Raw genomic sequence first — 16,085 nt, 5'->3', positions numbered from 1 at the left:
AACAAGGTATTTTCTCACACCAGAAAATTTCTTTAAACAATTTAGTGGATAAAGCCTCCAAACTATAAAACGAAAATATAAATTCCACAGTCATAGTCCTATTAGAATAAAATTGACATGCTCACTCTTCTTTGGTTATAGCCTTTTTCAGAAGCAGGACGGATGGGCCAGGAGATAATTAAGAAAGCTTTTCCAGTATTTTTCACCTCTACCATTAAGTGTTATGTTGAAAACACTACTGAGATCATGCGAGATGCTTCTGTCTTTAAAAGTAACAAAGTATTTGCTACCATTGAAAAGATTTAAATATAGATTCTAAAAAAGTTATTAGTTGGAGTATTTCAAGCTCTTAAAAAAAAAAAGAAACTTTTTACTTTAAAAAAAATAGAGCTAGCTGGGCGTGGTGGCACACGCTTGTAATCCCCAACTTGGGAGACTGAGGCAGGAGAATTGCACAGGTTCGAAACCAGCCTCGCTGGCTTAAAAGATCCTGTTTCCAAATAAAATATAAAATAGGTCTGGGAGCCGAGCGTGGTGGCGCACGCTTGTAATCCCCACGCTTGGGAGGCGGAGACAGGAGGATCGTGCAGGTTCGAAGCCAGCCGCGCTGGCTTAAGAGACCCTGTTTCCAAATAAAAATATTAAAAATAGGTCTGGGAGAGTAGCCCAGAGGCAGAAGGGCTTCCAGGAACCCCAGTAACACAAAAAAAAAGAAAAAAGAAAAAGGTCTGGGAGTATAGCCCGGAGATAGAAGGGTCCCATCCCCAGTACCACCAAAAAAAAAAAAAAAAAGCTAACACTAACAAGGATATTTACTTTAATAATGTAATTTACAGATTACATACTTGTTTTGTTTTTACGGTTCTGGAGATTAAACCCGGGGACATTCTACCTCCAAGCTACACTTCAGTCCTATTTCATTTTTTATTTTCGTATTTTGTAGTACTGGGAGTGGAACCCAGGGGCTTTTCTATCTCCGGACTATACTCCCAGACCTATTTTTATACTTTATTTGGAAACAGGGTCTCACTAAGTTCTGAGAACCTCACTCAGTAGTTGAGGCTGGCTTCGAACCTGTGCGATCCTCCTGTCTCAGTCTCCCAAGCACTGGGATTAAAGCGTGGGCACCACGCCCGGCTTATTTTTTATTTTGAAACAGGGTCTCTCTCAGTAGCTGAAAGCCTACATTAATGAGGCTAGCCTTGAACCTGCAATCCTCCTGGTCTCAGCCTTCCAAGTACTGGGATACTCCTAGTACTGGAATTATAGGTGAGTACCACCACACCCAGCTCACATATATTTTTAATAATTAAAAATTAGTATCCTAAATTATAAAATAAATCCTGCTAGAAAATATGAGTACATATCATTTTAATCTTTCAAATTAACTGAATAAGATCTGGGATGTATATCTAACATAAAGACTGTAATACAGAAAGGGATCCTTTGAAATTCAACTTTGTTTGTGGTATTGGGGGTGAAACCCAGAGGCCTTCTACCTCTGGGCTACACTCCCAGACCCATTTTATATTTTATTTGGAAACGGGGTCTCACTAAGTTGTTGATAGCCTCACTAAGTAGCTGAGGCTGGCTTCGAACCTGTGTGATCCTCCTGTCTCAGCCTCCCAAATACAGAAATTACAAATGTGAGCCACCATGCCCGACTAACTTTTTTTTCTTTCTTTCTTGAAGTGGTAGGGATTAAACTCTGGGCCTTGTACACACTAAGAGATCCCCAGCTCCTTAACTTAGTTTTCTATTTTTGGTGGTACTGGGAATTGAACTCAGGGGCATTCTACCTCCAAGCTACACTCCCAGCCCTATTTTATTTTTATTTTGAAAGAGTCTCACTAGGTTGATGAGAATCTCACTACTTGCTGAGGCTGTCCTCAAATCTACAATCTCCTTTATTATCCTACCAAGTACTGGGATTATAGGCACTTTGTGTCACCTTGCCCAGTTGCCCTTCAACATTTAAGTCATATGTTTTTGTAATTCCTGAATTTGGTTGTAATGATTTCATAATCTGATCATTTTCTTTAATTAGAATTCCACAGAACAGGAATCAACCCACACTGTATAGTACTTTTAAGTTAATGAAGTACTTTGTATATAAAAGTTAAATTATTTAGGTAATGTGCATAGACTAACCTATTATTTATACTTGTTAATGCAAATTACATAAGCCATCATTTTTATATAAAAAAACCCTGTAAATTACTTAAATTATTATACTTTTTGTTCAGTATCTAACTCTAGACTTTCATATCCTCTTCAACATAAAAATAATCTTTCTTCACAAACTTATCCCTCTTTGCCTAGCAAACTTGGGAGAAATGATATCCTCTTACAGACAGACAAAGTCATATAGATAAGCAAAATTCTAAAAAGAAAAAAAAAGCTGGGTAAGAGATTTAATCAGAAATCTTACAAATTCCAGATCTAATTTAAGCATTAATGATCATAGCTTCCTAAGAACAAAAATGACCATTCCACAGTGCTTCCCATAATAACCCAAAGGCAGAGCTAAAAGTAGTGCTGCATTTTGAGAATAAAGACTAACCTAACATATTTAGAGGGGGGGAAAAATAAGATAGTAATAGGAGAAAATCCTAGTTATAACAAAATAGTCTCTTTGAAAATAAAAGAAACTGGATAATTTAACAGGTATCATGGTCAAATATTATGGGTAAAGAAAGTGCTTTTGCTTTGTTAAAATGGCACAGATTTCATGATGTGGATTTGCCCACATCACATCCCTCCCCATTCTCCTCATATACTCCCAGTCCTGGCAACCACTAAATCTGGAATCCTAAGTTTTCAAATGGAGGATGTAGACAATACATGAAACAAGCTGCACTTAATGAGCTCTCTCCTCCTCTACCCCATATCATTCTTCTCCAACACACACTGGTCACACACTCTTTTCCCCAATAAAATCTCATGTAATGACTCTACTCCATGTCTCCCAGGTGTTATTTCTAAGGCTCTAGGTTCTAGGCCAGCTGGAAGAGGGGTCTGATGTGACAGCAACATGTGGTGGGTCCTGCCACTGATTCTCTGTCCTCTATTGGCTCCTGATGAAAAGGCTGCTCTGCCTGGATCATTCTGATCTGCCCACCAAGCTGGTCTCTTGATTCTTTCAAGATATGGTAACTTCAACTAGCATACTAACATCTACTCAGTCTATGGGCTCGCTCTTGCACATCTGACCCATAAGCTCTAAGGCAGGCCATGCCCATCATGCCCCTTCTTGACTACTACAGGGGCAGTTTCAGCAGGTCTCTCATTTTAGGGGGGACCAAAGTCAGGTACCTCTCAAACCTCAGCAAACACACGTCAAATTGAGCAATTCTTCTGAAGACCTTCAATTTGGATGAAGAAAAAGGGAAATGTCATCACATATACTACTCTCTTTAGAGAGTAGTTTTCAACTAGAGTCCTCCTAATTTTCTATTTTATTTATAGACTCTAAATGTGAGCTATGGATTTAACTATAAAATCCTTTCTGCGAGTCCTGAGGAAGTACATTACCTCAATTTTTCAAGTAGGTTTACTTACAAACTATTGTTCTCAGATTTAGTCTCTGAATAAATAGCAGAAGAATTCCCACTTTAATTGTTACAGTTCTACTTCCTAGTAAGATATCAGCAGGTCACAACAGGACAATGTTCTTGTTCTAACAAACAGAGTGAAAGAAGAATAATAAAAGTTTATAAGACAGTGGAAAACTATGGAAGCAACAAGATCCAGATGAACTAAAACTGAAAAGAAAACACTTTCAGGTGAACAGGTTACACTTGCCATTTCCTCCCAGGGAGTCATCTGCAGATTCTAGGTATAGGCTGAGAATCGGGTTAGGTCTGGGAAAGAAACCCTACTGAAGAAAAGAACATAACAGAACTGTGAACAATCACATGAGTCTCCTCCCTCAAGACGATTATCAGATTTTAAAGCTGAGGATTTAGAGCAAAACTCAGATTATGAAAGGGTAGAAGACACTCTCCCACAGAGTTTGAGGGATTAGGTGAGGACATGCCAGGTTTTCAATCGAAATCACAGGAAAGCCCTGTTTGAAGAAGAGGTATAAGCCAATGCTAGACTACCTCAAATTAAAATGGCAACTCTGCCCCAACCCAGTTTGACCCCTAATTAGATTAACGTGACTGGCCTCTCTTACTATCTACATGACTTAAGTAAAATCAAATATTCTTCCAGAAGCACCATTTACAGCAACTATCATTCTTTTTTTTTTTTTTTAATTCTGGTACCAGGGACTGAACCCACAGGCACAGGCATTCTACCATGCCACTGTTGCCCAGCTTGCCCTTCTTTTATATGTGAATTTCCTATTTAAAGTTTTTGGACAGGTACCAGAGAATAAATCCCCAGGCATTCTACCTCCAAGTGATACCTGTAGGCCCCTCCCCCGCTTTTAAAACAAGGTCTCACTAAGTTATTGTGGGTTTTGTTAGATTGCTGAGGCTGACCTCAAACCTGTCTAAACCTCCCAAGTGCTAGAATTATAGACATGTAACCACTGTATACAGCTTACCATACTTTTATATATGAATATTATTTGTAATTATATTTATATTTGAAGGAATACTCAGAATTGGACCCACAAGCATTCTACCTCTGAGCTACAGTCCCAGTCCCCTCACCCTTTTTTTAAATTTTGAAACAGGATAAGTTGCTGAGGAGTTCTGCTAAATTGCTGTCTCTGCCTCCCAAGTACTGGGATTACATGAGTGCATGACCATGCCTGGCCTGAATTTTTTATGTTGTAAGGAACATATTACATACAAACTTGTAAGACATGAGAAGAGGTAGACAAATTTGATCATCAAAAGAATGAACCAACAATAACAGAAGAAGACCAAGAGACAATCAGATATTAGAGCTGGCAGACAGACTAAATATACCAATATACTAACTATACCAGAAAATTCAGGAAAATAGATAAAATGGATAGAGAAGTTCAATAGAGACGTGGAATCTTGTCAAAAAAACAAAGTAAAATTTTTAAAAATCTAAAATTAAGAACTCACACTAGACATGGTGACATATACTTGTAATCCCAGCACTCAGGAGCCTGAGACAGAAGGATCCTGGCTTGCAGTCAGCCTCAGCTACTAAGTGAGGCCCTCTGCAACTTGGTGAGACCCTGTTTCAAAATAAAAAATTTAAAACATCGGGCTGGGGCTGTAGCTTGGAGGTAGAATGCCCCAAGATTCAATCCCCAGCACCACAAAAAAAAGAAGAAGAAGAAGAAAAAAAAAAAAACCTCACTATATGCACCATATGGACTTAACAGTAGACAGAATATACATAAAAAATAATCAGTAAAAGTATCAATAGACAAAAATATAATCAGTAAACTCAAAGGTAGGCCAATAAGAATATCCAATTTTTAAATGGGGGGAAACACAAAACAGTAAAAGAAACAATTTTAATTTTAGCCCAAGTACAAAAGAAGATTTAAAATAAGATTATAAGACATCATAAATTGGTGTTAACTACAGTTCAATGTGGTTCTGTCTCAGGGGCTTTGGATACTGGCACAGTTACTTGTGCTGTCAGTAGCCCAATCAGACCACATGGGCCTAGAAGTACACTATTACAAGATGGGAGGAGGAAGGAACACAACCCGAGTAAATGTTGTCCCAAATAAGAATGTAGTTAGCCACAAATGAATAGTGTGGGCAGGCTGGAATGGTTCCAGTGAAGGCTAAAAACTGACAAAGGGTATTGAGAAAACAAACAAAAATGGTTGTGACTTATTTTAACTAATTTGAGCCTCTTCCCTTTAGGGTTTAGCCAATACCTTAAATTAATTGGACAAGAAAGAGATACAGCTTTTTACATCAAGTGTTAAAAATTAAAATTACAAGAGACTGTTGTTAATCTGGGTATAATCCAGTAATTTTATGAAGGGACAAAGGTCCTAGGGCAGGTAAGTGCCTTTCCCTGATAAGGTGAATCATAAAAATACCACATAAGAATGCAACATACACACAAAAGGGCTTTGAGCATTAGGGTCCTTACACAGAAGCCCTCTCAAAAAAACCTAATTACTGAAAATGTAGCCACCAGGCAAAGGTCAAGGCTCTCACAAAGTACCTTTCATAGTGTGCTTCACAGGTCCCTTGTTGTTTTTTAAGTTACACAACTTTAAAAATGGATGCCAAGGTGGATAAAAGGTACCTGTTACAGATAACCTCCAAGTTCTAACTTGCATTTGTTACAAGTTTCGTTGTTACACCGGGCGTGGTGGTGCACGCTTGTAATCCCCGCGCTTGGGAGGTGGAGACAGGAGGATCACGCAGGTTCGAAGCCAGCTGTGTGCGCTGGCTTAGGAGACCCTGTTTCCAAATAAAAATATAAAATAGGTCTGGGAGTGTAGCCCGGAGGTAGAAGGGCTTCCAGGAACCCCAGTACCACCAAAAAAAAAAAAAAAAAACAAAAAAAAGTTTCGTCGTTCTGACTAATTAACTTTACAAATAATGTTATACACACTTCACTACACTATACTATACATAATACAAGTTGCCAGGCAGAAACATTTTCTAAGCAAAGTAGACAATACAATTTAATGCTTACTTAATGTGTATTCTCTTCAAGAAAAGAAAAAGAAAAGAGAAAAAAAAGGAAAATGAAGGAGTATCTGAATATTTATTTAAATAGATCCTAAACATGACTACAATGCTTTATAGCTTACAAACCTCACAATATTTCAATGCACCAAAAAATCTAACTGCTAAAAAGTACTCACATAGCACTACTGTCTTTTACATATGAAAAAACAGTAAAAAGTACACAATACATCCCCAGAATCTCCCCATTAGTGCTAAGGAAGCAGACGTAAAACATTATCAAATTTCAAATTCAGAGCTTCCTCTATTATAACGTTCCATACATATATTATCTCCCCAACACCCCCCCCCCACACACACACAGAAAAGAAGAAAGAATTAACCACTTCTGAAGTAATGAAGACACTAGTTTAAGAAAAATTAAAGAATAACTGCCAGGTATGTTGGTTCATGCCTGTAATCCCAGTACTTGGGCACCTGAGACAGGAGGATCTCAAGTTTGAGAACAGCCTCAGCAATAGCAAGATGATAGCCTGGTGGTAGAATAAAAGCTGGCATGGTAACATACGCCTGTAATTCCAATATTTTGGAGGCTGAGAAAGGAAGATCACAGGCTTGAGACCAGCTTCATGAGCAAGGCTCTCAGCAACGTAGCGAAGCTGTTTCAAAATAAAAAAAATAAAAAAGGGCTAGGGATATAGATTGGAGGTAGAACAATCCTGGGTTCAATCCCCAGTACCACACACACAAAAAAAAGTTTAAAAGATACAAAAAAAAAAAAAAATCCAATGTCAAAAACAGTATTATAAAGAAACATGTTGTCCTGGAAGGACATATGACATCAGTAATATAGCTTCAGTGAAAAGGAAAACTGCAGAAGAGAACAGGGGTCTAGGCATGGGTGGGTGGTAACTTTATTTTTCATTGTATAATCTCTGGTTGATTTTTTCAAACATGTACACATACTACTACATTTTAAGTAACATGCCTCTGAAGACAAAAATAGTTATAAACATATATTTTAAAAGAATGTAAAGAAAATCAAAAACAATTCCTTTTCAAACAGAAAAACTGACTTCAAATAATACAAAAAGCAAATAACCTTAAGTAGATAAGAATTAAAATGAACAAAAATTCTATTTAAAACATTTAATTGTACTGGCTATAAAAGAAAAACACAGGTCTTGGTGGCACATGCCTGTAATCCTAGTACTTGGGAGGGTGAGAAGAGGATCGCTGATTCACAACCAGCCTCAGCCACTTAGCAAGGCCCTACAAAAGTTAGTGAGACCCTCTTTCAAAAAAAAACTTAAATAAAATAAAATAGGTCTACAAGTATAGCTCAGAGACAGAATTTCCCTGGGTTCAATCCCCAGTAGCACACACACACAAAAAGTAAAACATACATACATATGTATATATACATATGTATGTGTGTGTGTGTGTGTGTATATATATATATATATATATATATATATATTTTTTTTTTTTTGGCAGTACTTAGGATAGAACTCATTATTTATTTTGAAATAGGTCTCACTAAGTTGTAGAGGCCTCACTAAGTAGCTGAGGCTGGCCGCAAACCTGTGATCCTCCTGTCTCAGCCTTAAAACATACTTTTATATATAAGTATTAGGAAAAATTACAGGAGATCTCTATTTTAGGGCAACTATAAATAACCACTATTAACAATCTGATATATTTCTTTCCTAAAGATTCGTGATTAAAAATAAGATTTTTATTTTTTTTTGTTTGTTTTTTTGTTTTTTTTTTGCGGGTCTGGTGATGGAACCCAGGGGCATTCTACCTCCAAGCTACACCCCCTCCCCTATTTTTTATTCTTTATTTTGAAACCGGGTCTCACTGAGTTGCAGAGGGCCTCACTAAGTAGCTGAGGCTGTCCGCGAACCGCGATCCTCCAGGTCTCAGCCTCCCGAATGTTGGGATTACAAGCGTGCGCCACCACGCCCGGCTAAAAATAAGATTTTTAGATGTAGGCTTTATCAAGCTAAGAAAATTCCTATAATTTGTTAATGAATAATGAATCTAATAGATTTCTAGATTCTTTCTAGAATTCTAGATTCATCAAGATGATCCTTATATTCCTAAATAAGAATATGTGGTTCTTATATTAAGAGATTTCCTGTAGTTGAATCATCCTTGAATGTCTATAATAAACTTAACCTAGTCATGTTTTCCTGTTTTTTTAAATAGAGCACTTAACTATAGTTTCTGATATTAATAATTTTTCCATATATTTTTAAAAGTGAGATTGGAGCTGGGTGTGGTGGCACACACTTGTAGACCCAGTACTTGGGAGTCTGAGATAGGAGGATTGTGTTTACAGCCAGCCTCAGCAACTTAGTGAGTCCTTCTGAAACTTAGTGAGACTGTTTTCAAATAAGAAATAAAGTAAGGCTGGGGATGAAGCTCAGAGGTAGAAGCCCCTGCCCTTGGGTTTGATCCCCAGTGTTCTACACCCACACAAAAAGTGAGACTGGTAAAAAATTTTCCTCTTATTGTGTTATGAGTTGGACTGTTTTCTTTATGATTAAATTAAGGAAACTATGGGTTAGGATTGGTTGTTTTGTATTTTTTTTTTTACTACTTAAACATTACTGAAAAAAATTGGAAATCTCTGACCTTATGTCTGTTTCCTTAGGCTGAAAAATAAAAATAAAAAATGTGATGACATCATCAAAGTACCACCTTAGAAAAGCCCTTGTAATTTACCCTTATGAAAGTAACAAATTCTATATCTCTACACATGTATGTATAATGATTATTATAAAATTATTATAAAATTATTATAAAATTGCCATTTTAGACCCTACTATGGTATCTATCCTTACCAGTTTCCATTCTGCTTTACTGTAGCTAATATGTATTGAAAGCCATTTTTTTCTTCTTATGCTTGCTTCTTTACTAAGTGTCAATTGCCATTCTGATTAATCTCTTTTCTCTAGTCTTAAAAGTCAGGATGAAAAAACTTGGTTAAACTTTCTATTATTTAGTCTCTTATGGCTACTAGGTTAAGTTCCACCCCTGAATTATTTTGTGTCACTCCACACAGTGGGAGGAAGGAAGCAGTCGTGATATATATCTCTAACTACAGCTTCCAAACTTTCAGAGGCAGCAGAAGTCATTAGGTGAGGGAGTGGGAGAGAAACAAAGCCAGGACAATGCCTGCTCTAACTTAACCCCAGGCTAGTATTAGTGGAGCGGAGAGTACAGGGGCCAGGGAGGAAACCACTAAAAGTCAACAGAACAGGTTTTTAGCTGAAAACTCTAGTTTAAAAAAAAAATTCATTAATTTATTCCTCATATTCTCCATCAACTATATTTTTAAGCTTCTGAATACTCAAGGTATTCATACCATACCTGTAACTTTAATTAAATGAGCATCATTAAATCTATTTTGTATCACATTTTAAATAATTCTGCTTAAATGGAGATTTTATTTTATTTATAACAAACATTTTCTTCTCTCCATCATTTTATACTCTCTCTGTATATATGAGTTGAATTTCATCTAAAATTTATGTTAGGATATTTAGTGGTTAAGATATGAATAACTGTTCTACTAAAGAGTCATGAAATATGGCAATCAAACTACCAGGTAAGAAGCTAATTTTCTATGGGGGGGTGTGGTTACTGAGAACTAAATTCAGGGGCACTCTACCTCTGAGCTATATCCCCAGCCCATTTCATTTTATTCTGAGTCAGGCTCTTGCCACTTCAGACTTGTGATCCTCTTGCCACAGCCTCTAGAGTACGTAGAATTACAGCCATTTACCATCTTGCCCGAAAAACTAACATTTTTAGATACACAATAATCAGCACTAACAAATAAGATAGAAAAATAGCAGGTTCAAGGCCAACCTCAACAAATTAGCAAGGCCCTCAGCAATTTAGCAAGACCTTGTTTCAAAATAAAAAAATAAAAAAATAAAATAGGTCTGTGAGTGTGGCTTGGAGGTGGAACACCTCTGGATTTAATCCCCCATATGTACATGTATGTACACACATACACACACACACACGTGAACACAACACCAAATTATATAAGCAACATAAAAGCTTCAAGGAACTTTTTGTTTATGTATGGTACAGGGAATTGAATCCAGAGGATTCTACGATTGAGCTACACCCCAAGCCCTTTTTATTTTATTTTGAAACAGTTTTCTAAGTTATCCTGTGTTGGCCTATGATTATTTTGGGGGTGGGTGGGTGGTACTGGGATTCCTGGAAGCCCTTCTACCTCTGGGCTACACTTCCAGACCTATTTTATATTTTTTTTTAATTTGGAAACAGGGTCTCTTAAGCCAGCACGACTGGCTTCGAACCTGCGTGATCATCCTGTCTCCGCCTCCCAAGCGCAGGCACTACAAGCGTGCGCCACCACGCCCGGCTCTGGCCTACGATTTATGACCCTCCTTTTAGCCTCCCAAGTACTGGGATTATAGGTGTGCCCTGGCTTCCAGAAACTCTGAATAATGGAAAACAAGGTGACAAGCAATTATCACTTCCCTTCTAGCAATCAGGTAAAAGGGTTATGAAAAAATTTTTAATGATGAAGAAGCCATAGAATATGAAGAGAAATCCCTAGGATAGGGTGTAAAGAGAACATAAAATAAGGAAAAGAAATGCAACTAAGGTGATCACCGTAGTATAAATACCTCTGTAGGTCACTCGTGACCACCAGGCCACAAACTGCTGCATCTTCTTAAAAAAAGCTCTACCCTCTGGCTCCTTATTACAGCACCTCGCTGCAATGGCAATCCAAGCCTTGGATAAAGCTGTGCAAAGCCATATTCATCTCAGCCTGGACCAGAGTGCTCCTAGATGAGGCAATAGTTCACTGACTGGTCTCCCTATGTACCCTTGTGACAGCCTCACAACCCACTTCTCTGTAGCCAGATGCCGTACTTAAAAGTAATGGGACTTCTGGGCCTTCTGTACTGAAGACTCTTCAATGATTCCACTTTTACCGATCACATGCAGGTTGAGTGTGAACTCCCTGGCATAGCTAGAGTCACCCTTGCCATCTTCTGCCCCTCACTTTATACCCTACGGACATACTTGCTGGAAACCCTTCACCAATCACCCCTTACTCTCCACAATCTTCATTCACAGTGCTACTCTTGCTGAAATGAAACATTTCTCCAGACTAACTCTGCCTATATACTCAATTCAGGCACCAATATTCTTCCATAAGGAAAGCTCCTCGAGTGTTCTCTGGACATAGCTTCCTGAGCATACTTCTTTTGCAACACCTATCACACCTTATAAAAAATTTTAAAGGTTTATCTCCTTTACTAGAAAGCAAACAAAACAAGAGCAAACTCCAGTGAAGAACAATATCAGCCATGCAGCAGGCATTTAATGTTTCCTGAACTGAAATGCTACCACCTACACTATGAAAAATTAACAAATACAGCTTGACTAATTCTTAGCCAATTTTCCAGCAAGTCCTGTCAGCTTCACTTCTGAAACTCATGCCAAATCCATTCACTTCCTATGCTAGCACAGCCACGCCAGTCCAGTCTCTATCATTTCACAAGTAGACCACTTTCACACCATCCTATTTCCTGCTTCCATCGACCCTAATACCTACCTACACACACACACACACACACACACACACACACACACACACACACACACAATCACCCCAGTATTTGTCCCCAGCAGCAAGAATGATCTCAGTAAAATGAAAAACATTTTAATCCTTTAAAAATAATATTTTTAATCCCAGCATTCGGGAGGCTGAGACCGGAGGCTCGCGGTTCACAGACAGCCTCAGCTACCTAGAGAGGCCCGCTGCAACTCAGTGAGAACTGGTTTCAAACTAAAGAATAAAAAATAGGACAGGGGGTGTAGCTCGGAGGTTAAATGCCCCTGGATTCCACCCCCAGACCAGCAAATAAATAAATAAATAAATAAATAAATAAATAAATAATTTTTTGTGTGGTACTGGGGGTGGAACCCAGAGGCTTTCTACTTACAGGCTCTACTCCTAGACCTATTTTATATTTTATTTGGAAGCAGTGTCTCACTAAGTTGCTAAGAGCCTAATTAAGTAGCTGAGGCTGGCTTTGAACCTGTGCGATCCTCCTGTCTCAGCCTCCCAAGCATGGGGATTACAAGCATGCGCAACCACGCCTGGCTAAAATAATTTTTAAAAAATATGTTAAAAAAATCCTTATTGGTCTATTATATTTAGACAAACATTCAAACTCCCGTAGCACCTTACAATGCCCTATATCATGGAACACCTTCCAAGTTTTGTACTCCACCTCTCCTTGTAAATCTTTAACTCTAATACAAGAAGCTATTCCCCACTAGAGAGTCTTCACATTGGCTTCCCCCACCTCCACCCTGCTCAGAAGACTTCCTCTGCTAGCTTCTGCTCCTCAGGGCTCAGCTCAAGCATCACAATCTAAGCCAAAAGTTTTTTCAGCCCTCAGGCATTCTCTATCATATCCTTGCACTTGTTGTCTGCCTTGACTCATTACCATTTCAAATTATATTAACTTGGTCACTTTGCTTAGTTGTATATCTATCCTTTAGGAGAGCAGGAACTTTGTGTTTAGTTCATCACTGTAATAATGTGTCTAGAAACTGCCTTGCGCCCAGCAGACACTCCATAAGCATTTATAAAACAGAAGAATAAACTATGAAAGGTGACTTATTTAAGATACACAAGAAACAAGTAAGGTAGAAAAAGTGGAAAATTAGTCTACCAAATAAGAGAGGAAGTAGTCTACTGTGAGCATTTGCAAGCAGACAGGCTGTTGTTACTGGCATCAATCACCTACTCTCAAAACTCACTGGAACAAGCAGAATAATTTCACACATTGTAAGCTAGACTACATGTATGACATTGCAAACCATCATTTTAGAATATTCTTTCTTTTTGACATTCAAAAGCTACAATGTACACAGAGAGTATGGAAATATATTTAAAAACCAACTGCCACTTGATTAAAAAATATATTCCTCAACAGTGGTACTTCTCTGTAAATGATTATCTATACCCAAAACCTCAACCTACTAAATAGCAGGTTCTTCCAATGTAAGAGATTGATCTTTGAGGCAGATTCTAATTACTATTAAACAAGTGCCTCACACACTGTCCTTTCTTGAAAATAATACTGCAACTCAAGCAAAAATTAATGAGACAGGTTAAGCTTTCATGTTTTACTAACCAGGTTTTACAAGTGACTTAAAAGAAACAAAAAACCAGTGCCTCTCCTTCAGGTTCCCATAAGCAATGTTCAACAGTAATATCAAATGCAGACCTTGCACTTACCTTGGTATGGTAACACACTTAGTATTACAATTTTGAGTGGTGATGGCCTTTTCAAGCTCATCTAATCGTCCTGTTTTCTTTAGCTTCTTCACCAAACTCTTGACTGCTTTCTCACACCACTTTTCTTCCTGTCCATTCTGCTCTCCTCCGCCTGCTCCTCCAGATCCACCAGCTGATTTCTTCCATCCCAGTAGTCTCTTCACCACTGGTGGAGTGAAAGGCAAGATGGACGACATGCTCTTACCAAAGGCAGCAGCCTCGTGAATCTACCCTAAAAAAGACATTGAAAGAATAATTTAAAATCTTAACTTTGAAATCAAGTCATGATTTCAATATATTATTGAAAGCAAACTACAAGTAAGATAGAAACTCAAATTATTATTTGAACCACGAATTTTCTTAAGTTCTTTGTCCATGAAAATGTTGTCTTTACTAATTTAAATAAACCTGGTGACAAACCCTTCTAAAAACAAGACAGTTTGCAAGTAAAATCTATCAATGCTTTGAACAATTTGATCACTAGCAAGCCAGGCAAGGTGGCAAATGCTTGTAATCCCAGTACTTGGGAGGCTGAGACAGAAGGACCGCAGGTTTGCAGCCAACCTCAGCTACACAGTGAGGCCCTCTGCAACTTAGTAAAACCCTATTTCAAAATAAAGAATAAAAAATAGGGCTTTGGGTTTAGCTCAGAGGTAGAATGCTCCTGAGTTCCATTCCCAGTGCCACACATACACACACACACACACACACACACACACACACACACACACACACACAATCAATACCATATTACTTATTAGTAACTCTTTTTTTTCTTTTTAAATTTTTTATTGGTGCACTGTAGTCATGTATCTTAATGGGATACAAGATGGTGGAGACATACATGCACATATAACTCAATTAGCCCTTACCCAGTTCTCACCCCTTCCCTCCTTCTCATGTTTGGCATAGTGCTTGATATTGATATATTTGTTAAAGTACATATGCATTAAAGAATTTCTCTCTTCCACCCTCCCATCCCCTCAGTTAGGTAGCTTTATTTGCTCATCTATAGTATCTCCTTCTTCGTCTAGAGTTCCTCCTATGACCCATTTTCTCCCTAGCTTCTACATATTAGGGAGAGCATCCAATTTCTTATTTTTTGTGTCTGACTAATCTCACTTAGCATAATGTCCTCCAGTTCCATCCATTTCCCTGTAAATGACTTGTGTTTTTCTTTATGGCTGAGTAAAATTCCATTATGTACATATCCCATAGTTTTGTAATCCATCTGTTGATGGACATCTTGGCTGGTTTCATAGTTTGGCAATGATGAATTGTGCAGCTATGAACATAGATACACATGCATTAGTTTGGTAGTTTGGTTTCCAAACCAAATTAAAGTATTTTTGCAAGAATCAAGAGTTTTCAGCCAGGCTTGGTGGCTCACGCTTGGATCAGATCACAGTTCGCAGACAGCCTCAGGCTACTTAGCAAGGCCCTCTGCAACTCAATGAGACCCGGTTTCAAACTAAAGAATAAAAATATGCAGGGCGTGGTGGCGCATGCTTGTAATCCCCATGCTTGGGAGGCAGAGACAGGAGGATCATGCAGGTGCAGGTTCGGTTCGAAGCCAGCCGCACGCGCTGGCTTAGGAGACCCTGTTTCCAAATTTAAAAAAATGTAAAAATAGGTCTGGGAGTGTAGCCCCGGAGGTAGAAGGGCTTCCAGGAACCCCAGTACCACCAAAAAAAAAAAAAAAAAAAAGTAGGGCAGGGGGTGTAGCTCAAGGTCAAATGCCCCTGGGGTTCCATCCCCAGACCCGCAAAAACAAAAAGAAACTTCAACCTATATTTAAAGGACATAGCAAATATAAAAAAAGACTCTTACTCTCCCCAAAGTTCTAAATTTTTATAAATAACGTATTATAAAGCAAAATCTAAAGGTATAACAAGAGAAAGTACAATAAAGCCAAATCTAGAGGTATAAGAGAAATATAGAGTATGAAGTAAACTACAAGAAAATGTCTGTGGAGAAAAGGCGTGGCTCATCACTCTCGCCTGTGCTCTTGAGAAGACCTTTAATTCGGCCCTTTTTTTTGTAACATGCGTTTTCATTTTTATCTAAGTAGAAAGGTGCACACTGAGTAAAGCCAAATATAGTTTCTCTTTTAGTCTTTTCACTTTTATTTTTTG

At 38.1% G+C, this 16,085-nt stretch overlaps 1 protein-coding gene across 2 annotated transcripts in view; it reads right to left on the bottom strand.

Moving 5' to 3' along the window:
• SMAD2 (SMAD family member 2) overlaps window positions 1-14,147 on the bottom strand; it is a gene marked incomplete at both ends in the record, with an annotated part of 64,576 nt that extends 50,429 nt beyond the window's left edge. For both annotated transcript variants that reach the window (XM_080714406.1, XM_080714407.1), the window contains one exon: window positions 13,912-14,147. In XM_080714406.1, the coding sequence (XP_080570532.1) occupies window positions 13,912-14,147 (236 nt within the window). The remainder of the gene's footprint in view (window positions 1-13,911) is intronic.
• Window positions 14,148-16,085: the final 1,938 nt, after the last annotated feature.

The sequence above is a fragment of the Muscardinus avellanarius genome (genome assembly GCF_963383645.1).
Source record: "Muscardinus avellanarius genome assembly, chromosome: 17".
NCBI classification, from domain to species: Eukaryota; Metazoa; Chordata; class Mammalia; order Rodentia; family Gliridae; genus Muscardinus; species Muscardinus avellanarius.
This window is presented reverse-complemented; position numbering and strand designations above follow the sequence as displayed.